General features: G+C 47.9%; 1 protein-coding gene across 7 annotated transcripts in view; it reads left to right on the top strand.

The window, feature by feature from the left end:
* IGSF9B (immunoglobulin superfamily member 9B) overlaps positions 1–23,088 on the top strand; it is a 1,213,970-nt gene that overhangs the window by 221,493 nt on the left and 969,389 nt on the right. For all 7 annotated transcript variants that reach the window (XM_069614121.1, XM_069614116.1, XM_069614120.1 and 4 more), the window contains exon 2: positions 16,367–16,564. In XM_069614121.1, the coding sequence (XP_069470222.1) occupies positions 16,367–16,564 (198 nt within the window). The remainder of the gene's footprint in view (positions 1–16,366; positions 16,565–23,088) is intronic.

Raw genomic sequence — 23,088 nt, forward strand, 5'->3', positions numbered from 1 at the left:
GGCTGGAATCCCCAGCGAATACCATGACTTCCTGACTGTTTTTGACAAAGCCTCTGCAGAAGGCCTGCCACCTCATAGGCCATATGATTGCCCTATTGACTTGTTCCCTGATGCCCGATACCGAGGGGCAGGATTTATTCACTATCACAGTCGGAGGAACAGGCCCTAAAAGAATACATCCAACAAGCCCTGCGGTTAGGTCACATCCGACCCTCCAACTCACCGGCTGCCAGTCCTATTTTTTTTGTCCCGAAAAAAGAGGGTGACCTACGTCCCTGTGTGGACTATAGGCGTTTAAACGGCATCACCGTGAAGAACCGTTATCCCATTCCCCTCATCTCCACGTTATTAGACAGGTTAACACATGCATCCATCTACACCAAACTGGACCTCCGGGGGGCATACAATCTGGTCCGCATGCGCCAGGGGGATGAGTGGAAAACCGCGTTTTGCACCCGACAAGGCCTTTTTGAGTACACTGTAATGCCTTTCGGCTTATGTAATGCCCCAGCCACCTTCCAGCGCTTCGTCAACGAGGTGTTCAGTGACATCTTAGAGGTGTACGTAGTGGTCTATCTAGATGACATTTTGATCTTCTCCCCTACTCTGGAAGACCACATCGCCCACGTTAGGGAGGTCTTGGCTCGCCTAAAAAAAAACGCTGTGTTCGCCAAACCCGAAAAGTACCTATTTCACACAAAGGCGGTCGAATTCCTGGGTTTCCACCTAACGCCTGGGGGTTTATCTATGAACCAGTCAAAGGTTCGTGCCATCACGGATTGGCCTGCTCCAAAGAACCTCAAGCAATTACAATCTTTTCTGGGTTTTGCTAATTTATATCGGAGATTCATTGCTGGTTTCTCCTCCATAGTGGCTCCCCTTACCGCTCTTACCAGTCCGCTGGTTCCGTTCTCTTGGACCCCGAAACATCAGCAGGCGTTTGAGGAGCTCAAAACCAGATTTGTAACAGCTCCTGTGCTCCAGCATCCAGACCCAGAACTCCCATTTGTTGTGGAGGCAGATGCTTCCTCTTTTGCTTTAGGTGCAGTTCTTTCCCAACCCTGTCCAACCACCGGTCGTCTGCATCCCGTGGCTTTTCACTCACGGAAGCTTACCTCAGCCGAGTTACATTATACTGTTACTGAGAAAGATTTACTGGCCATAAAGGACGCATTGCAAACTTGGCGTCACCACCTCCTTGGGGCCAGACACCAAACCAGGATTTACTCCGACCACAAGAACTTGCATGACCTGGCTACCCTTAAGTGCGTTAATAGCCGACAGGTACGCTGGCACCTGTTTTTCGCAGCTTACGACTTTGTGATTAGGCATAGACCGGGTGCTGTCCATGGGAAGGCTGATGCACTGTCACGTTCTCCAGGGGGTGAGTCTCTTCCGTCTTTTCCTGCCACGTTGCTGGAGGGGGGTCATGTAATTTGTGTTTGTACACCGTCCCCGTCCATGCAGTCCACCATCCGTCATTGGGTCTCCCAACATCCACACGCGCTGGCGGAATGGGACCTGGTTCTTCAGGAGGGGTTACCTTTCATTCACGACAAGCTATTTCTTCCCACTAGTGACACACGCAACCAGGAACTAGAATGGTCACACGATGTCGCCATTAATGGTCACCCGGGGCAACGTCGCACTCTAGAACTACTAAAATGCTGGTGCTGGTGGCCATCAATGAAGCGCGACGTGGAGAACTACATAAACACGTTTTCGGTGTGTGCACAGTGCAAATCACGCAGGGGTCGCCCACTGGGATTACTCCAACCACTACCGATTCCCCCCAGACCCTGGAACACTGTCTCGATGGACCTCATCACGGACCTACCACGCAGACAGGGTTACGACACTATCTGGGTAGTGGTAGACTCCTATACCAAGCTGGCACGCTTTGTACCTTGTACGGGTATACCCTCCGCTCCTACACTGGCCCAGTTGTTCTTTAAATCTGTTTTTTGCCTCTTTGGTCTGCCACAGATCCTAATATCAGATCGTGGTACGCAGTTTACGTCCCGTTTCTGGCTAGCCCTGACAAAGCTACTCGGCATTGATTCCCGCTTTTCCTCGGCCTATCATCCGCAAACTGATGGGCAGACTGAGAGGGTGAACCAAGCCCTAGAACAGTACTTACGCTGTTTAACCCTCCAGTACCAAGACACATGGCTTAATTTACTACACCTGGCGGAATCTGCCTATAACAACTCCTTGCATTCCTCCACTGGCTTCTCTCCCTTTTATTCCATGTACGGTCAACATCCCCGCACCCTTCCATTCCCTGATTTCGCTTCATCCACTACTCCTGCTGCCAATACCTGTGCCCGTGATCTGGTCTCCGTCCATGCGCAAACCCTAGTCCACCTGCTCGAAGCCCAGATCTCCATGAAATTAGCGGCTGACAGAAAACGGGTGGCGGCTCCCGAGTATCGGGTGGGGGATCGGGTATGGTTGTCCTCCCGCCACCTACACATCCCTGGCTGTCGCAAGCTGCTTCCCCGGTTTGTGGGTCCCTACCGTATTACTAAAGTCCTGAACCCTGTGGCTCTACGGTTGTCTGTTCCTTCCACCTGGCGTATCCATCTGGTTTTTCACACCTCCCTGCTCAAGCCTTGCCTAGGTCCTACCCGTCTCACTACCCCTCCTGCCCCTGTCTCCTTGTCCTCTCCTGATGTCTTTGAGGTCAGTGCCATTTTGGGCTCACGCTTTATTCGGGGTCGCTTGCACTATCTTGTGGACTGGTTGGGTTACGGTCCTGAGGAACGTTCCTGGGTGCCCTCCGGGGATGTCTGGGCCCCCCGTTTGGTTGGCCAATTCCATCGTGATCATCCGTCCAGCCCACAGGGTCGTGGGCCTTAAGGGGGGGGCTCTGTCATGTCTCCCAATGTTCATCATCATCACTCACCTGTCATTCACCACCATCAGAGCTCACGTGACTTTCGTGTCCCTGCACACGAACGGCAGCGATATCCCGCCAAACAAAGGAGACCGGTTCATTACGGCCCGAGGGCTCTTCGCCCCTTTCTTCACTGGCACCTCCCATGGTGATTCTCGCACGACTGGCGCTGCAGCTTGGGCACACACAGGACCGCGCGTCCCGTGACGAGGCATCCACAACGGCCTTCGTCATCATCACGGGTCATGTGACACGGAACCTCACGTCCCCCCCCCCCCCGTGATGTGAATCAGGTGATCTTCCACACAGTTAAAGGAAGCAGAGAAACACGGAAGCACCGCTTCACAGCTGCTTCCTTCACAGACTGCTTTGGCGTTTTTTGGATACTTTTGAATACTACGATTGCTCGACCACGGAACATTACACGGATTGCCTCATCTCTGCCCCTGATATCACGCTGCTTTGTCTGCCTTGCTGGAAACCATCCCTGGATTGTCAACCTGCTGGTTTCCATTTCCTCCTACTGGTTTCTTGACCCGGATTTGTTCACTGGACTGCCCACGGATATCCTTTTGTACTGAATACTGAACTTTATGGTTACCTTTTTGGCCCTCGACCTCGGAACTGCTTTTCTGGACTGCTCACGGATTGCCCTACGTATTTGTCTCAGGTGTTTTCCATCTTCTCGAGTACTGTCAGAGAAACAACCGACCAGTGTATGCTGTACCCCCACTACTCCTCCATATCTCACAGGCCGCCATCTCCCTCACTTTTGGGTAAGCCCCTTTCTGATCTTCTATCACATGGTATTGTTGTTCATTCCCTGTTTTGATTAACCCTCCATTGCCTTACAGTGGTCAGGGGGTCCTTTGGCGTTTCTGGTTCCTGATCGACGGCATTCTTCACCTGTGACCTCAAGTGCCGCACGGGTAGTGTTTCTTTACTTCTGTCCGTGTGGTGCTTGGGGACGGAGGTAGTACTAATCTGCACGACCATCAAGACTTGAACATTATCTCCACAAGTTCGTGGATCGTTGGTTAGTTGCAAAACCGCGAAAATACAATTATTACCCAATGATAAAAGGGACTGTCCAGTCAAGGTTGTAAAAAAATATCTACTTCATTATTACAACAGACCATTCAAGCACACTACAAAATACCACCCACCCTTTAAAGGAATGCAGAGGACAGACAGTTTCAAGAAGGAAAGGCAATGCATTTTGGATACTGACAGGAGGGTACCCTGTTAAGTAATTAATCGCAATAGTCCAAGGGTACTTGGTTTCAGCACAAATGGAGCAGTGGGTCGTAAAATGTAACTAGGGACCTTTGGAGAAGGATCAGGGATACAGAACAACAATGCACCTTGTGCTTGTAGAAGTTCTTGGTGCTCGACAGGGACGATCAGTTTCAGGGCGCTTTGAAGCTTCTGCGACAGAGTTCAAGATGGGAGAGAGCTGTTGGTATCCGACGGCAGGCAGGATGTATGGCTGCAGCCTGGTCTACACAGCGGTTTGGGTCAGGAATCATTGTCTGTGCTGGTTGGTGGGTCTGAAGCACAGGTCGTGGCGTCTTGGGTGACATTGGCGACTGCAGTGTGACAATGGTCAGTGTGCAGTCAGTTGGTTCTCAAGGGGCTCGACTGGCTCGAAAACATCCTTTAAGGCAGACGCTGGTTGATGCTTGTCACTCCTCCTAGCTTTTTCACTGGGCTCATGTCGTCCACTAAGGCGGATGGTCAAAAGCTGAGGAGAGTGTTTCGGGCAACTGCCTTGTCCTTGGTTTGGTTCAGAGACTCTCTGGCACTTCCCACCTAGGAAGCTTTCTTGCAGAGCCTAGCAGGGCACACTGTGTGCTGGCTGGGTACCGGTTCTGGGGCTGCTGGAGGGTTCTCTGGATTCAGCTATCTCCCTCTGTTCCCTGGCAGATGTTTAGGGGAGGGATATTGCTTCCCTCTTTGGAAATCCCAGCCATCCTTCACTGGCAGAAGCGGTAAGGCAGACTGTACCTTCAGCCAGGGTCCAAATGAGTTCTTCATGTTACCCCTTGCAAAGTCTTCAGATGATATGCCAAAAGAGGGGCTCAGCCCTCTTTTAAAGCCAATTGGGCCCTGTCATTGGTGTAGGCTAAGCCTACCTTAAATAAACATTCCTGGGTCCCTGCCAACAATCGCCTGTATGTGTGGGATCGTAACCAAAGTGCTTTGCAACAGGAAAGGTAAAGGGGTGAAAACACATACTACTAAGTCCCACCCATCTTCCTGTCTGTTGGGAATCAAATGGTCCCTCTGGTTAATTGAACCCTCTGTGGTTCCTGATTAAAGTGGCAGGTTTCCCTTGAAGATGTGGTGGGACTAGACTTTGTCTCCATCAAATCACATGCTCCAACCCTCTGAATAGGGTCCCCCTGCAGGGGTTGCCTACTAAACACATGTCCCAGACATGACAACTCCCTGTCATTGATACTGAGAAGCGGGAGCTGGCTTCATGTTGACACAGTGCATATCAAATATGGTTGGGGGTTTCCTTTCTCTTTTGTCTTAGCCTCTGCAGCCAGGCCCCATGTGGGCCTGTTGAAGTATATCCTATTAGTATGAATTAAGCCCAGGCAAGTGCACACCCACCATGTGGATGGTCGAATTCCTCACAGAGGGACAGCTAGAGAAAGCTAGCTCGAGAAAGGGCGGCAGCTAGCCAGAGAGGCAGCTAGCTACCTATAGAAAGACGCCTAGCTAGAAAGTCAGTGCTAGAGTGAGAGAGACAGCTAGAGAGGCAACTAGCTAGCGATGGAATGAGGCAGCTGGCTCCCTAGGGAATGAGGCAGCTAGCTAGAGAATGAGTCAGCTAACTAGCTAAAGTGTGAGAGGCAGCTACCTAGCTGGAGAATGAGGCTTCTAAAGAAAGAATCAGCTAGCTAGAGACAGCAAAAACAGAGGCTGCTATCTACAGAAAGTGGCAGCTGACAACAGCGACCATGCTATCTACAAAGATAGCTTGGGTAAATTAAGATATGAAATGTGAGCCAGCTAGCTCGATGATAAGGCAGTTAGCTAGAGAAACAGTGGCACCTAGAGAAAGGTAGTTAGCCAGCTGAAGAGTCAGCTAGCTAAAGAGAGGTGGCTAAGTAGCTAAAGCGAGGAAGTTATCTAGAGAAATAGAGCTAGGTAAAGGGATGCAGCTGGATAGAGAAAGAGGGGCAACTGGCCACAGAAATAGAGAGAGCTAGCTAAAGAGGCAGCTAGCTATCTAGCAAAATACAGCTAGTGAAAGATAGCTGTCTTTAACGAGCTATCATTTGGTGAGCTAACAAGAGAAAGAGTGGAAGCTAGGGAATGAGAGGCTGCCAGCTGGAGAACTGGAGAGAGGCAATACGCTAGAGAAAGAGGCAGCAACCTAGAGAAAAAAGACAGCTAAACAAAGCAGTGCAGCAAGCTAGCCAAAGAGAGACCAATTCCTGGCTAGCGAAAGGGTGTCACTTAGTTGACTAGATATTAATAGCTGCCTCTTTTTTGTAGTTTGATAGCTGACAATCTAGGTCAAGATAGGCAGCTACAAACCTAGTGGAAAAAGGGGGGGTGGTTCTAAGTATCATGTAAGTAACAGCTAGTTACAAAACGAGAGATAGCTAAAAAAAGCTAGCTAGAGAAAGAGAGGCAGCTAGCTATATAAAAAGACAGCTAGAGCGCAAATAGCTATCTATGCTGGCTCGCTAGGGAACAAGGAGCTAGCTAGAGAATAAGTTAGTTACCTGGAGAAAGGGAGGCACCTAACTAGCTGTGGAGTGAGAGACCGCTACGTAGCTGGAGAATGAGGCATCTAAAGAAAGATTCAGCTAGCTAGTGACAGCAATAGAGGCTGCTAGCTACAGAAAAAGCCAGCTGACTAGAGAGGCAGATAGCTAGCTAGAGAATGACAGCGTGGAGAATGCAGTTATGTAAGAGGGGCATCTAGCTAGCTAGAGAATAAGGCAGTTAGCTAAAGAAAGAGTTGCAGCTATATAGAGAGTTGGTTAGCCAGCTGTAGAGTCAGCTAGCTAAAGAGAGGAATCTTGCTAGAGAAATAGAGCTAGCTAAGGAGAGGCAGCTAACCAGAGAAAGGGGCAGCTAGCTAGCAAAAGAGTGGGAGCTAGCTAAAGGGTCAGATAGCTATCTAGCAAAAACAACTATTGAAAGATAGCCAGCAGAAGACAGCTAGCTAGAGAATGAGAGGCAGGTATAGAAAGTAGGGCAGCTAGCTATGAGAACGACATGCAGCTGGGTAGCTATGGAAATAGACAGGCAGCTAGAGAAAGAGACGGCTCGAGGGAACCAGCTGTGGAGCTAGAGCATGGGAGGCAGCTAGAGAGGCATCTAGAGAAATAGGCACATAGCTAGAAGCTAGCTAGAGAAAGAGGCAGCTAGCTAAAAAAAGACAGCTAGCAATAGAGGAGCAGCTAGCAAGAGAACGAGAGACATCTAGCTAGATAAAAGTGTTTAGTTGGCTTCAGAGAGCGGCGTCAAGCTACTCATAGAAAGAGACAACTATAGAAGGGCTAGCTAGAGAAAGAGCAGAAGCTAGAAAGGGGCAACTAGCTAGCTAGAGGAACAGTGGCAGCTAGACACAGCAGCAAATGGACAAATATAGGTAGTTATTTAGAGAATGAGACCGCAAACCCTCAAGGGAATGAGGCAGCCACACAATGAGACACCTAGCTAGAGATGGAGACACACCTAGCTGGAGAAGGAGAGGCACCTAGCTAGCAAAGGAGTGGCAGGCATCTAGAGAAAGCTGGGTAGTTACGTATGGGATGAGAGGCAGCTAGCTAAAAATAGGCCGCTAGATAGCTAGAGAAAGAGGTGGCCATCTATGGCGATGGCTAGCAATTTAGAGAAAGAGGCAGCTAGAGAAAGCTGGGTCGCTACGGATGGAATGAGAGGCAGCTAGCTAGAGAAAGATAGTCCGCTAGATAGCTAGAGAAAGAGGCGGCCATCTATGGTGATGGCTAGCTATTTAGAGAGAGGCAGCTAGCAAAACAGACGGCTAGCTAGAGAAACAGCTTACGAATGAGAGGTATGTATAGAAAGGGGCAGAAACTAGCTATGGAAAGACCGCTTGCTAAAGAGGCGGCTAGATAGCTAGCAAAAGAGAGGCATCTAGCTAGAGAAAGGCAGCTAGCTATCTGGAAAGACCTCTATCTAGAGACACCACAGTCTATAGAGACCTATATTTAAAGAGACAGTTAGCAAAAAAGACAGCTAGAGAAAGGAGTAGCTAGAAAGAGACTGCTTGCTCGAGAGAGAGCGAGAGCTACCTAGCTAGAGAAAGATACAGCTAGCTAGTTAGAGAGAGGCAGCTAGATACATTGTGGCATCTAGCGAGAGAAAGAGGCAGGTAGCTAGAGAAAGAGCCCCCTAGTTAGCTAATGAAATTGACCCAGCTAGAAAAAGATGCAGCTAGAGAAAAGCAGCTTTGTATCTAGCGAGACAACAAGCTAAAGAAAGAGAAGCAGTTAGAAAAAGAGAGGCAGCAGGCTACCCATGGAAAGGGGCACTAACCAGCTAGAGAAAGAGACTGCTAGCTGCAGTAAGGCATGCAACTAGAGAAAGTCACCTAGCTATCTAGACGAGCCACCCGCTGGTCTCTCTCCAGTGGTGAACCATCCACTGGTCCCATCAGTGTACAGCTCACGATTGTGCGAATTGGTCCAACCCCTCACCCCCAACAACATTCTGTGCTATACCTGAAGGGACCTGCTGCCCCTCAGAGCCGCCATGACAAGTGGAAATGCCGACGATGAATGCATTCTGCGTCTGTGCAAATACGTTCCTTGTGTTAGGAGCAGGCCCGGCCTTAGCAACGAATTGTTAGGCAACTGGCACTGCAATGGGGCTTTTCCAGCCGAAAGACCCATTACAGCTCCAGTTAACTAGCAAATCCAGATGTGCCTCCAAGAAAAAAACGGCTACCGTTTCAAGCTTAGCTAAAGCCCAGGATGTCCGCCAACTTGACGAGCAAACAAAGTGTTTGCTTTTATGTGGCTGTGAAGTGCTCTTAACATCGTACATTGCAGCCAGCTTGAAGTGTCACATTCTCACACAATATCATTTAGAGTGGGGACCAAGTTTATCATGATGTTGCATAAAAAGCCTGTGTAAAATGTTTCTGTACAGAGGCCTTTCACGCGGAGCCATTTGTACGGTGGGGCGGGAGTATGGAACAGAAGGGCCTCTTCTGCAGTCCCCTTCCTCTCCGTCATGCAAAGCCACAGGCATTTACGACAGAATGACATTTTCATGCTAGTGCACGTGCTCTGGATTCTTTTGGAATTTGACTGCTTTTTATACTTGCAAACAGCAGGCCGATTCCAAAAGAATCCATTGCAAACACTGCCTGCCGCTAAGAAATAGCAAGTGGCACTTTCCCCATTTGCACTAAGAAGTGAACAAACGGAGACATGCAGGCGATTGCACCTGCGTTTACACGTTTGTTTTGCACTTCATAGTGCACATGACTAAAATTACATGCAGAGGCCCTGTCAAATATAATCGCCCCCCTGCGTTTGATTTACATTTTTAAGTAAAAGGGCCCCCTGTATTTAAAGTGATGAAAACACAGTGCTGTACATTGAGATTTTTCGAGCTATCATTATTTTACATTCTCTGACTTGTAGTTTTCTTTCAGAATGTGGACAATAAAGGCACAATGCTATTCTTGCTGCTTAATATGTTTCTGTAGGTAGTTGCATATTGTAAGGTTGCTTTACTATGGGATTTGTGTAGTTTTCAGGTAAACGCTATGACACACCTTTATTGTCTTATTTGAAAGCCAAAACTTACATTGTGTAGCAAGTAGAGCTCAGACGGGATTTGGTGAAGTACCCAATTTGCAGAGGGGGTTAACATCTGAAGTTCACTGCCTAAACAAAGCGTATAATATCGCTGTGACTTGACTGCCGAAAATTGAGAAGTTGGAAGTGATAACATTCACACTGTTAATAACAAGGCTACCTTCCATTGGAGCAGATATCACGATTTCAGGGACACTGTGTCTTCTTGCTCTCCGCCTGAGGCCGCCATCTAGTCATTTCCCTGCGTTGAGGCTGCCATCTAGTCATTTCCCTGCGTTCTCCCTTTGACTGCTCACTGACACTTCAAAGACAGTCTTGCATGGGATTATGGTACATCACAACAGGAACACCATGGACCACAAAGCAATACAATGGACCACATAGCAAGCACAGTAACACCATGGACCACATCGCAACCACAGCAATAGCAACCATAGCAACACCATGGACCACATCGCAACCACAGCAATAGCAACCACAGTACCACCATGGACCACATAGCAAGCACAGTACCACCATGGACCACATAGCAAGCACAGTACCACCATGGACCACATTGCAACCACAGCAACACCATGGACCACATATGTTAATGTTAAAGGACATTTGTACCACGCACTATCACCACCGTAGTGGTCACTTGGCGCTCTGGCGGCTCTGAAAGAGGAGGGGAGGTTGAGTTAGTGGGTGGAAGCAGGAAAAGTGCAAGAGAGCAGTGATGTGCTGTTGACAGCCTCAGCCCGGTGGGTCCATTGGCTGGGCTTGGGGTGTTTTGTGGTCCGTAGTCGTTGTGTGCTGTTGTGCAAGTCTATGTGTGGTTTGTCTTGTTGTTGCATTGTTGTGAAGTTTGTGCGGATTGCTGCGTTTTTAGGTTTGTGGTTGTTTGGTTAGAGTTTGAGAGGTGTATGCAGAGGGATGGAATTGTTGGTTGGTTAGTTGGCATTGCTGTCCTTGCAATTGTGGGATTCCATCTAGGTGCGGCACCTGCTGACAGTCACCTCTCTATCTAGATTTGACGCGAGCTAGGTTCATAATTCTAAGCGTGGCGCATGCTAGCAGTCACATTTCTATCTAGATGCGACGCAAGTTAGGTTCAGAACTCTAAGTGTGGTGCATGCTGAGAATCATATATGCTAGCAGTCACATTTCTGAGATTACATCTAAGTGTGGCATATGCTAACAATCACATTTCTGTCTAGATGCGACGCAAGCTAGGTTAAGAATTCTAAGTGTGGTGCATGCTGAGAATCATATATGCTAATAATCACATTCCTGTCTAGATCTGGCGCAGATTAGGGTTGAGAAATTCCATCTAAGTGTGGCATATGCCGACAATCACCCTTCCATCCAGAAGTGACAGAAGCCAAAGTTCCGAATTCCATACGAGTGTGGCACATGCTAACAGTCACATTTCCATCCAGATGCGACGCAAGTTAGGTTCAGAACTCTAAGTGTGGTGCATGCTGAGAATCATATATGCTAGCAGTCATATTTCTGAGATTCCATCTAAGTGTGGCATATGCCAACAGTCATAATTCCACCTAGACGCGACGCAGGCCAATGTTCACGACTCTATCCAAGTGCGGACATGCCAACATTCACAATCCCATCTAGATGCGACGCAGGCCAATGTTCACAATTCTATCCAAGTGTGGACATGCTAACATTCACAATTCTATCTAAGTGTGGACATGATAGTATTATGGCACTCTATGTTATTGGTAGGTAAGATAGAGTGGCGGGGGTTTTCTGGAGTAGAGTGATTGCTCTACTCCCCACCCATGCCGCACTCATGGTTTTTGTTGGTGTCTGTTGGCTTCCTTGGCATCCCCTGCGGACACCTGCAGACACATCTTGGAGCCGCCAATGTCGGAGCTGCCCTTTGCCTTGGGGCCCTTAGCCACAGGGGCTGCCGGGCAGAGGGCTGCCCTGGGAGGGTGATTTAAGTGCAGCGATCCAGCCAATGGCGGGTGGAGGGAGGGAGCAAGCACAGTAACACCATGGACCACATAGCAACCACAGCAAAACAATGGACCACATAACAAGCACAGTACCACCATGGACCACAGCAACACCATGGACCACATAGCAAGCACAGTAACACCATGGACCACATTGCAACCACAGCAATAGCAACCACAGCAACACCATGGACCACATCGCAACCACAGCAATAGCAACCACAGCAACACCATGGACCACATAGCAAGCACAGTACCACCATGGACCACATCACAACCACTGCAACACCATGGACCACATAGCAAGCACAGTAACATTATGGACCACATAGCAAGCACAGTAACACCATGCACCACTTCGCAACAACAGCAATAGCAACCACAGCAATAGCAACCACAGCAACACCATGGACCACATAGCAAGCATAGTACCACCATGGACCACAGCAACACCATGGACCACATAGCAACCACAGCAAAACAATGGACCACATAACTAGCACAGTACCACCATGGACCACAGCAACACCATGGACCACATAGCAAGCACAGTAACACCATGGACCACATCGCAACCACAGCAATAGCAACCACAGCAACATCATGGACCACATCGCAACCACAGCAATAGCAACCACAGCAACACCATGGACCACATAGCAAGCACAGTACCACCATGGACCACATCACAACCACTGCAACACCATGGACCACATAGCAAGCACAGTAACACCATGGACCACATAGCAAGCACAGTAACACCATGGACCACTTCGCAACAACAGCAATAGCAACCACAGCAATAGCAACCACAGCAACACCATGGACCACATAGCAAGCATAGTACCACCATGGACCACAGCAACACCATGGACCACATAGCAAGCACAGGAACACCATGGACCACATCGCAACCACAGCAATAGCAACCGCAGCAACACCATGGACCACATCGCAACCACAGCAATAGCAACCACAGCAACACCATGGACCACATAGCAAGCACAGTACCACCATGGACCACATAGCAAGCACATTACCACCATGGACCACATTGCACCACAGCAACACCATGGACCACATAGCAAGCACAGTAACACCATGGACCACAGCAACACCATGGACCACATAGCAAGCACAGTAACACCATGGACCACATCACAACCACAGCAACACCATGGACCACATAGCAAGCACAGTACCACCATGGACCACAGCAACACCATGGACCACATAGAAAGCACAGTAACACCATGGACCACATCACAACCACAGCAATAGTAAGCACAGTACCACCATGGACCACATAGCAACCACAGCAACACCATGGACCACATTGCAAGCACAGTACCACCATCGACCACATTGCAAGCACAGTACCACCATGGACCACATCGCAACCACAGCAACACCATGGACCACATAGCAAGCACAGTAACACCATGGACCACAGCAACACCATGGACCACATAGCAAGCACAGTAACACCGTGGACCACATCGCAAGCACAGTACCACCATGGACCACAACGCAACCACAGCAACACCATAGACCACATAGCAAGCACAGTAACACCATGGACCACATAGCAAGCACAGTAACACCATGGACCACATCGCAACCACAGCAATAGCAACCACAGCAACACCATGGACAACATCGCAAACACAGCATTAGCAACCACAGCAAGACCATGGACCACATTGCAAGCACAGTACCACCATGGACCACATTGCAAGCACAGTACCACCATGGACCACATCGCAACCACAGCAACACCATAGACCACATAGCAAGCACAGTAACACCATGGACCACATAGCAAGCACAGTAACACCATGGACCACATCACAACCACAGTAATAGCAACCACAGCAACACCATGGACCACATAGCAAGCACAGTACCACCATGGACCACATAGCAAGCACAGCACCACAATGGACCACATAGCAAGCACATCACCACCATGGAGCACATAGCAATCATAGCAACACCATGGACCACATAGCAAGCACAGGAACACCATGGACCACATGTCAACCACAGCAATAGCATGCACCACATAGCAACCACAGCAATAGTACTGACCACAACACAACTACAGCGACACCACAGACCACATCGCAAGCACAGTAACACCGTGGACCACATAGCAAGCACAGTAACGCCATTGACCACATCACAACCACAGCAATAGCAACCACAGCAACTCCATGGACCACCTAACAACCACAGTAACACCATGGACCACATTGCAACAGAAATACCATGGACCACATCACAACCACAGCAATACTATGCCTCATTTTGCAAGCACAGTACCACCATGGACCACATCGCAACCACAGCAATAGCATGAACCACATTGCAACCACAGCAACACCATGGACCACCTCACAAGCACAGTAACACCATGGGCTACATCGTAACCACAGCAATACCATGCCCCATTTCGTAAGCACAGTAACACCATGGACCACCTCACAAGCACAGTAACACCATGCGCCACATCGCAAGCACAGCAATAGCAACCACAGCAACACCATGGACCACATAGCAAGCACAGTACCACCATGGACCACATAGCAAGCACAGTACCACCATGGACCACATAGCAAGCACAGTACCACCATGGACCACATAGCAACCACAGCAACATCATGGACCACATAGCAAGCACAGTAACACCATGGACCACATAGCAAGCACAGTAACACCATGGAGACATAGCAAGCACAGTACCACCATGGACCACATTGCAAGCATAGTAACGCCATGTACCACATCACAACCACAGCAACAGCATGCACCACATTGCAACCACAGCAATAGCATGGACCACATTGCAACCACAGTAACACTGTGCTGGGCGTTACCTACAGTATGTGCATTTCCTATTTAACTCTTATCGTGTGTTGGGCAATGTCACTGGCAATTGCGCCATTGGTTGCAGATTTGACACTAGTTCCCAAAAACATTCCTTTGGAAGAACGGGAATGGCGCACCATACAAGTAAATGTGCCCCAGCCACAGAAAGTCTCCAAAGGTAACTCCACCTGCCATTTGACGGCATAGCCCTCTTGGAAGTTAGTCTCGTTGCACCCCTGGGTCTCCTGGATGATAAACCATCCTCTGGTCCCCAGCCAACATACCCGCAACAGACTCTAGGCTCTGGGGCCATCAGTGTGCACAGACCAAACGCCATAGCCTGGATGAATTTGGTGAAAGGAGAAGTCACACAGTGCACTCTTTGTAGGCCTGGAAGTGATGGGGGAAGAATGGCGAGGGTCACTGACAGCATGTCCCCGCCCAATCCCCACACTCGCACCGCCCTCGTCTAGAAGGTCACCAGTGCTGCCCATCACACTCTACTCCTGGAAGGGCAAAGCAATGCCTGAAAGGTGTGGAGAGCAGTGGGCGTTTGCCAGCAGCTGGGCCTGGCATTGTCACAAGACAATGGGTCTGGATAATGCCCTTGAGGCGCTATGGCGCCGCGTCATAAAGGATACGTGCCTATATTCGCTCCAGGGAGTGCACGGCGGCGCAGTGCATTCCGCTGCATGCGGCCGGTAACTCTGCCTCTCCATCGGACGGAAATACCCCAAGTGTGAACACACCAGAAGGGCCTGTGACGAGCGCATGTATTAATACCAGGGCTGCGAGAGAGTAGTAGGTGCCCACCTCCACCCAAGGGCCTGCCTGCTGTGGTGTCTGGACAGGGGGCACTCACCTGGTGACCTTTTATTAGAGGGACCGCGAGCACCTTCGCAGCCTGTGAAGGCGATGAGGATGGCAGACGATCAGGGAGGCCACTTACGTTGAAGGTTCTCTAGTGGGGCGCAAGACCCCTCTTTATCAACCCAATTCTCACTTTATGACCGCGTTACTAGGTAACCGCCATATACTAACTTATATCTCAACTTAAGGTCGACTTGATTCGTCCGGACACACTATTGAGGGCATTAAATGGGGGCTCCTGATATTGAGCGAAGTTCAGGTGCAGTGGCTATGTATCTGTGCTCTCCTAATACTCTCCTGTTATGTGTGGGCTTGTGAGTGAGATGGTTTAGGGACATGTGTATGTGCGTCGAGGGTCGGTGTGGGTGTCTAGAGCGTGCCTGCATATTCTAGATATGGGCCATCGCCTGAACTGCACGTCTATGCAGGGATCTGCAACCTTTACTTCGCCATCTGTTATGGACTACAACTCCCATCACCTCTACTCATCCTAGTCAATGGCGGGGATCATGGGAGCTGTAATCCTGAACATCTGGAGAGCCATAGGTTGCAGAATTCTTGGGAGGGCCGTTGACCTTGACCACTCATTGAGCGTGCCCATTTTTAGACTCCACTCTCCTCATCCATAGATGCGGTTGTGCCCCACAAACTATGGCTTTGGGCCATCTTGCAGTACTCCAGGGTGCTTGCTTGACCTGTGTCTAGGTGTTGGTCTCCTAGCAACAGTCTGAGCAGCTCTCCTCCCCATGCTGGGCATATTTTGTCAATTTGCTCTTAGGGATCTATTGAACGCATCACCGGTGTAAAGGGGGCTCTCTTCATTTGCTTGGTCATTGCCTGCCCTGCTTTATGCCAGCTGGTGCCAATGCTACTTTCCTGATTGTTAATGTTACAGAGACCCTCCACAGAAATGCTAATGTCTCTTTATCTCCCTTTTGCAGGTGTCCATGGCTCGAGGGAGGAACCCCAGTTTGTGACAGCCCGCGCAGGCGAGACTGTCATTCTGGGGTGTGATGTCATCCATCCAGTGACTGGACAGCCTCCTCCGTATGTGGTGGAGTGGTTCAAGTTTGGAGTGCCCATCCCAATTTTCATCAAGTTTGGATTTTATCCCCCCCACGTGGACCCAGAGTATGCAGGTGAGGTGGGTGGGGCTGGTGGCCTTTGCATTGTGTGGGGGTGGAGGGTTTAGTAGGAGTAGGGAGTGTAGTGTTTGAATATTAGAAAAATTACACTGGGCCAATTGAAAATGAGAATTTCACTTCTTCAAAGAAGAAAATGTGGATACTGCATTCATTGGGTCCGTAAGGCCACATCGTTTTTTGAGTACCACTCTTGCGGTTAGGAGAAGGTGATGGGGACAATGAGTATGAACAAGCACTGAAACGTCTAGACTTGTATGACTCTCCCAAACTATGTGGCTGTGAACAAACATTATTTCCATTTGAGAAAACAACAAATGTATAAGTTGGTGGATGATTGTGTGAGGGCCCTCAAGAATTTGGCATTAACCTGCAACTTTGGAAGAGACCAGATCATAATACACACAAATAGCAGTGTTCTACAAAAGTGGTTGTGGGCGTGTGGTGATCCTTCATTAGAGGAGACTTTAGCAATAGCTAAGAAAGTGGGACACACCACAATTTGTCTCAAGGCTATATAGGAAAAAGACAAAGATTTGCAGAATGCGACAAAGGTCAATACAGTAAAGCCGAAGGAAGGAAAAGCCACGTCTGTAGGAAAGGCCAAGGAGACCAACAGAAAGAAGGTGTGGAAGAACACACAATCAGAGGACATTAGAGGAGAAAGAGGAAAGTCCTTTGCTGGAAGATTGTATCGCTGTGGAAAGAAAGGACATTATGCATACTCCAAAAAATGTCCTGCTTCAAATCAAAAATGTTCTGATTGCAGAAAGAAGTGACATTTTAGTATTGTGTTTAGGAATAAGAAACAAAGCATGCGTGTGACATGGGTGCATGAAGATGAGGAAGGTGAGGTACTGGAACAAGATGTCAAAGTAGTCAATATTGTAAGAAGTAATAAGGACAGAGTTCCAAAAAGCATATTTAAGATCGATGGTGAAAACACAGAGTTAATGGTAGATTCATGATCACCATACACCATTATTACAAAGGATAAATGGCAGGAATTGTGCATGATATTGCCCAAAATTGAAGAAGTCTGATATCAAGAATACTGCAGCTTTTGAGGGTTGAGTGATAGGGGGTACATGTTTTAGAATAGGAGGATCAGGCCAAGCTAAAGATTAAGCTTCATCCTATTGGTGAACATCATGTTTCGATTGTGATGGCAAATGAAAAAGAGTTTGATTAATACTCTTAAGGGCAAGGAGAAATAATTATTTCTGGGAGTATTTAAGAATGTTATTGGGAAGCTCAAGGGATATAAGCAAAACCTTGAGCTCAAAGCAGGTGTTAAACCGAGGTCCTACACATAGAGACATGCACCTATTGATCTGAAAGTTGATGTTAAGAAATAGAGTGAAGGAGTGGTAGAGGAAGTCAAGGCTAATAAATGGGTTTTTCCCATTGTAGTTGCAAGAAAGCCTAATGGCAAGGTGAGAGTTTGCATGGATTTGAGAGAGCTAAACAATGTGATAGCTGTGGAGAGGTATCCACTGCCTGCGATATCTGAGATGTTAGATTTGATTAGGAAGGCAGATGACCACATTTGACCTGTCAGCAGCTTATCATCAAATACAATCACACAAATATGCCACGTTTGTTACTCTGTTTGGCATTTATATATATGTGAGAATGCCTTTTGGACTGGCTTCAGCCATGGTTGTTTTTTCGAAGAGTGATGATGCACAAGTTTGGGGAGATGGTAGGAGGGCAAGTATTCCAGGATGACATTTTGGTGTGTGGGCAAGGAGGAAAGGAGCATAATGAGAGATTATGCAGAGTGTTGAAAAAAGTTGAAGAAAAGAGTTTGATGGTAGCGTACAGCAAGTGTAAATTTGGTGTACCAGAAGTAGATTATTTGGATCACACTTTATCTAAAGGGGATATAAACCAAAGGTGAAGGCGGTGGAACAAGCACGCTGTCCCAGTAATAAGGATGAATTACTTTCCTTCCTAAGCTTGGCTGAGTATTACAATACATTTCATTCCAATGTTTGCAGAAATGACTCAGCCAATGAGAGAACCTCCGAATAAAATGTAAAATTCAAGTGGAAAGAGCGTCATGAATGTGCTGTGAACGAGGTTAAGAGGTATCTAAGAAGCACCATTGTTAAGGGGCTTTGTGCCTGGAATAAAATGTATAATTACTGCAGACGCAAGTTGTAAGGGTTTAGGTGCAGTACTATCCCAGATGGAAGGGAATGTGGAAAGAGTAATGATGTTTTCTTTTAGGGCAGCTACTGATACGGAGACACATTTCTCTGTAATTGAGAGAGAGATATTGATGTGTTATTGTCAGACAGGCATGGTATAAAGAGAGACAGACTCCAGTGTTATAGTTTCAAAACCTGTATTTACTATAATGCTGGGGTTGGTATAATACCTAACTGGCCCTAACTCTGAACGGATGGTTTCCTCAACTGATGTTTCTAAGGGGCGTCAATGTCTGAAAGTCCAAAACCAAAATATGTGTCTAAACCTATGCTTGCACTTACTCTTTGATAGAATGTGGTAGGAAGTCTCTTTAAAGAAAAATAGTGATTAAAAAAGAAATGTATATACCAAGGCTGGTTTCCGGTGGTCTTCTCACCAGGTTTGGCTCTGTCAGTATCATAAAAGTTCAGAACAAACATAGGTTATTAGTTCATTCTTCTATACAGAGTTCCTGCACTTTGTTCCAACAACTTCCAATGCCTTCAGTTCCTGGGGATTCCCTTCCTCAAGCTTCAATCCTCCCAAGTTTCAGACAAAGCAAAAATATAACAGTTTCTCAGGCTTCTCAGGGTTCCCTTCTCCCAATTTATGCCTCTCTATTTCACCAAATAAGTATTCACCTTTGGCCTCTTACGGTTCCCTTCCCCAAGCTTAGGCCCCTTCAGTTCCAAACACAAACTTCAACTTGTCAGGATGTACCTTTTACTTATTCACAGTTCCTTTCACACACAACCTTCTCGTGGGGTAAAATCAGAGACTTTCGAAAATGCCAGGCTCGTTGCTCCTCCTATGCGCGGCCGCTCGAATCTGAGCCAGGACTCTGCCATAGCGTGGTGCACATGTCCATTCTGCTGGCACCCTTTGTATTTAAGTCTCAGGAACTCGAGTGCAGAGTCCACATTGCTCAGCGCTCCCCCCTCCCATTCCATGTGTGCCTCCGTCTCCTGACCATCCTCATCGATGTTCGAAACTCTGGTTTCGCTCCAATGCCGATGATGCCCAGCTCCAGCTTTTTTGGATCAGGTTCAGGGTTGGACGACCAGCCATTTCAGGAGTGTAGGAGTGCTATAATGTAGCAGTTAAGTTTACTTCCGCTAGGGCATGCCATGCCAATTGGAGGGAAACCAGATCCATGTGGGACCCTTCTCTGCCAATCAGAGAGGGGCTCCTTTCTTTCCCCAGTCCCAGTAGGACATGCCACCAGATTCTGAATTTACTTTTTGGGAGCCTTAAAGCTTCAAACACTTCAGGGGTGATCAGATGCCGTTTGGACTGAGACAGTTGAGTGTATTTCAGTCTCCTAAAGTTTCTATTGTTAAGACTCCAGCTAAAGCAGATTGTGCCTTGCCACATTGTATGCGGTGCATCATGTAAATTATAGCACCCTCTACCCCCGCCTCCCCATTTTGTCACCTGTGCTTGTTACTCATAAGGTAGAAGATAGAATTCATAATACTCTATATGGGGCACAATTACTTCAAAATATCCCAGGTAAGGCACTGCACAGTCAGGATATCCCATATGGTAAGGCTCAGTCAAGATGCTCTAGATGAAGCACCATGAAGTCAAGACGCACTATGTGGGCCACTATGCTGTCAACTTGGCATGAACTGGTTGGTCAATAATTTTCCATGTTCGCCGCACAGTTTGTGGGATGATCTGTCACTTGGTCAAGCTAAAGTTCGGTCCAATTTCTTTTCGTTGGATTCAGTCTTTTGTAGACCTTATTCTGCCCATGAATTGGCTTGTGTTGCCAAGTCAGTGTGCTTCATTGCCTAGATGCCTACACGTGAACTTCCAAACACTATAGCAGTACCCAGCAGACTTATCACGGTAGCGTTTTATTTGACATCCTTCTTTGCATAGTTTTTGCTCCTTCTTTACACACTAAAGCACTTTGGGATGAAGGCAGTGGTATGCTAAAAAAAAGCATTAGAAAAATGTCTTTTACAAAAACATTTACCTGAATAAGGTCGACTTAAAGAATATTTTGGGAAGGATATAAAGGCAAGATGCAAAAGGGATACAAGTTTAAAATGGGAGTCATCTTTTATAAAATAGAAAACACGTGGCCGAAAAGAACTAAACATGGTCAACATTGCTGAAAAAAATTACCATGGCTCAATGAAGAATGCATTGATCCCAGGATCTGGATCCACAAAGAATGCATTGATCCCAGGATGTGGATCCATGAAGAATCAGTTGATCCCAGAATGAGGACCCAAGAAGAATGCATTGATCCCAGGAAAATGATGCATTAATAAAGCATTGATCCCAGGATGTGGGTCCACAAAGAATGCAGTGATCCCAGGATGTGGATCCATGAAAAATCAATTGATCCCAGAATGAGGACCAAAGAAGAATGCATTGATCCCAGGAAAAGGATGTCATAAATCACCAATGTATCAACTGAAAAGGATACGGTAACCAAAAAAGGATACAATTTGGTAGGGCTCTTCCGGATCCTATTTTCACACGACTTGATTGTAGGCAGGTCAAATTAGACCTTCCAAATGATACAACTCTCTGACTGGATGAAACAGGCAGAGAGATGGATCACTGGAAAGGGCGTGGGAATTGTGTAGGAAGTATGCCTAGGATAGATAAAGTATCATAAGAAACTGTCCCAATCGAATTAGTAAGATAACACAGTATTAGCATTAATTCAGACACTGACCTTATGGCAAAACTGAAGAAATCCACGAAAGTTTCTTGAAGAAAACCAGGAGTTGAACAAACGACAAAGGAAGGGAAGATTAGTAAGGGAGACTTATCCCGAACGGCACGAGGCTCTCGCTAGATACCGGGTTGGTGCACCACAGGATAGCGTCCAAAGTACTGTGCACAATAACCTTCCAATAGTTCATGAAATACTTCCTTTCCCACGATGAACAAAAATTATAATTTCACCTGTTAAGTGTCACAGGTACCAAAAGTTCAAAATAGTTCAGAAAACCATGTGCAGGATTGCACGCGATAGAAATACACGCAGCCAGGCCAGCCGCGCTTGAAAACAGCGTCCGCGTGTAGATATTTAGCACGCGAACAAGATACACGCAGCTCAGGACAGCCGCGCTTGCAGACAGCGTCCGTGTGGAGATTTGACACGCGAACAGGATTCACGCAGCTCAGGACAGCCGCGCTTGCAGACAGCTTCCGCGTGGAGATTTGGCACGCGAACAGGATTCACGCAGCTCAGGACAGCCGTGCTTGCAGACAGCGTCCGTGTGGAGATTTGGCACGCGAACAGGATTCACGCAGCTCAGGACAGCCGCGCTTGCAGACAGCGTCCGCGTGGAGATTCGGCACGCAAACAGGATTCACGCAGCTCAGGACTGCCGCGCTTGCAGACAGCGTCCGCGTGGAGATTCGGCACGCGAACAGGATTCACGCAGCTCAGGACAGCCGCGCTTGCAGACAACGTCCGCGTGGAGATGTGGCACGCGAACAGGATACACGCAGCTCCGGAATTAGCGTGTGGAGGAAACACGCTCAAAATAGGCCAAAGAAGTTGCTGAAGGGAATGCGAGAACGCAGGTCCGAAGTTCAGCTACCAAAACGCCAAAAAAGACTTAATCAGAAGCAGCGATCGGAGTTTCCACGCTGCTTATGTACGCACTGCCATGATACACGTGACGGACCTAAGTCACGTGAAATTTAACGACGTGAAAAATGCAGACGTCGTTTTCTGGGCAATGCATCGAACAACCTCCATTTTGAGTAGAATGGTCTAGTGGTTCTATGGGCGTACCTCATTTTGTATGGAGAAGTCGTTCCTGGTCCAGAGATATGTCCAGCAGGCATGACAAAGGATAAATGAATAAAGCATTGATCTCAGGATGTGGAGCCACAAAGAATGCATTGATCCCAGGATGGGGATCCATGAAGAATCCATTGATCCCTGGATGATATCTCCAGTTTCTCACAGTTGACAGCAAGTTTTCTGTAATTCATAAATCATTGGAAAGCTTTCATGCAGCTGAGTTGGGGTTGTGGAGGGTACTGGTTTTTGGACATCTCGTACATCTTGGATTGCCTGGCATTCACCACAAAGTGGGTGTCTGCTGCATACATACTGTGAGAAACCTGAAGGTGTCTCACCCGCTAGTCCCCGAAGATCTTGCCATCCAGGTGGCCAGGACACGGCCATCACTATTGGATCCAGTTGCTGCGGGTTGACCAGTGGGGGAGGATCACCTGGATGAGAGGTCTTTGGGGAGTGGAAGTGGGACACCGAAGGTTGAGACACGGTACCCCCTTCCTTGGAACACCTTTTCCCCATCCTACCCTGTAGGATATATTAG

Source organism: Ambystoma mexicanum, chromosome 9 (assembly GCF_040938575.1).
Source record: "Ambystoma mexicanum isolate Mex_15411 chromosome 9, UKY_AmexF1_1, whole genome shotgun sequence".
Classification (NCBI taxonomy): domain Eukaryota; kingdom Metazoa; phylum Chordata; class Amphibia; order Caudata; family Ambystomatidae; genus Ambystoma; species Ambystoma mexicanum.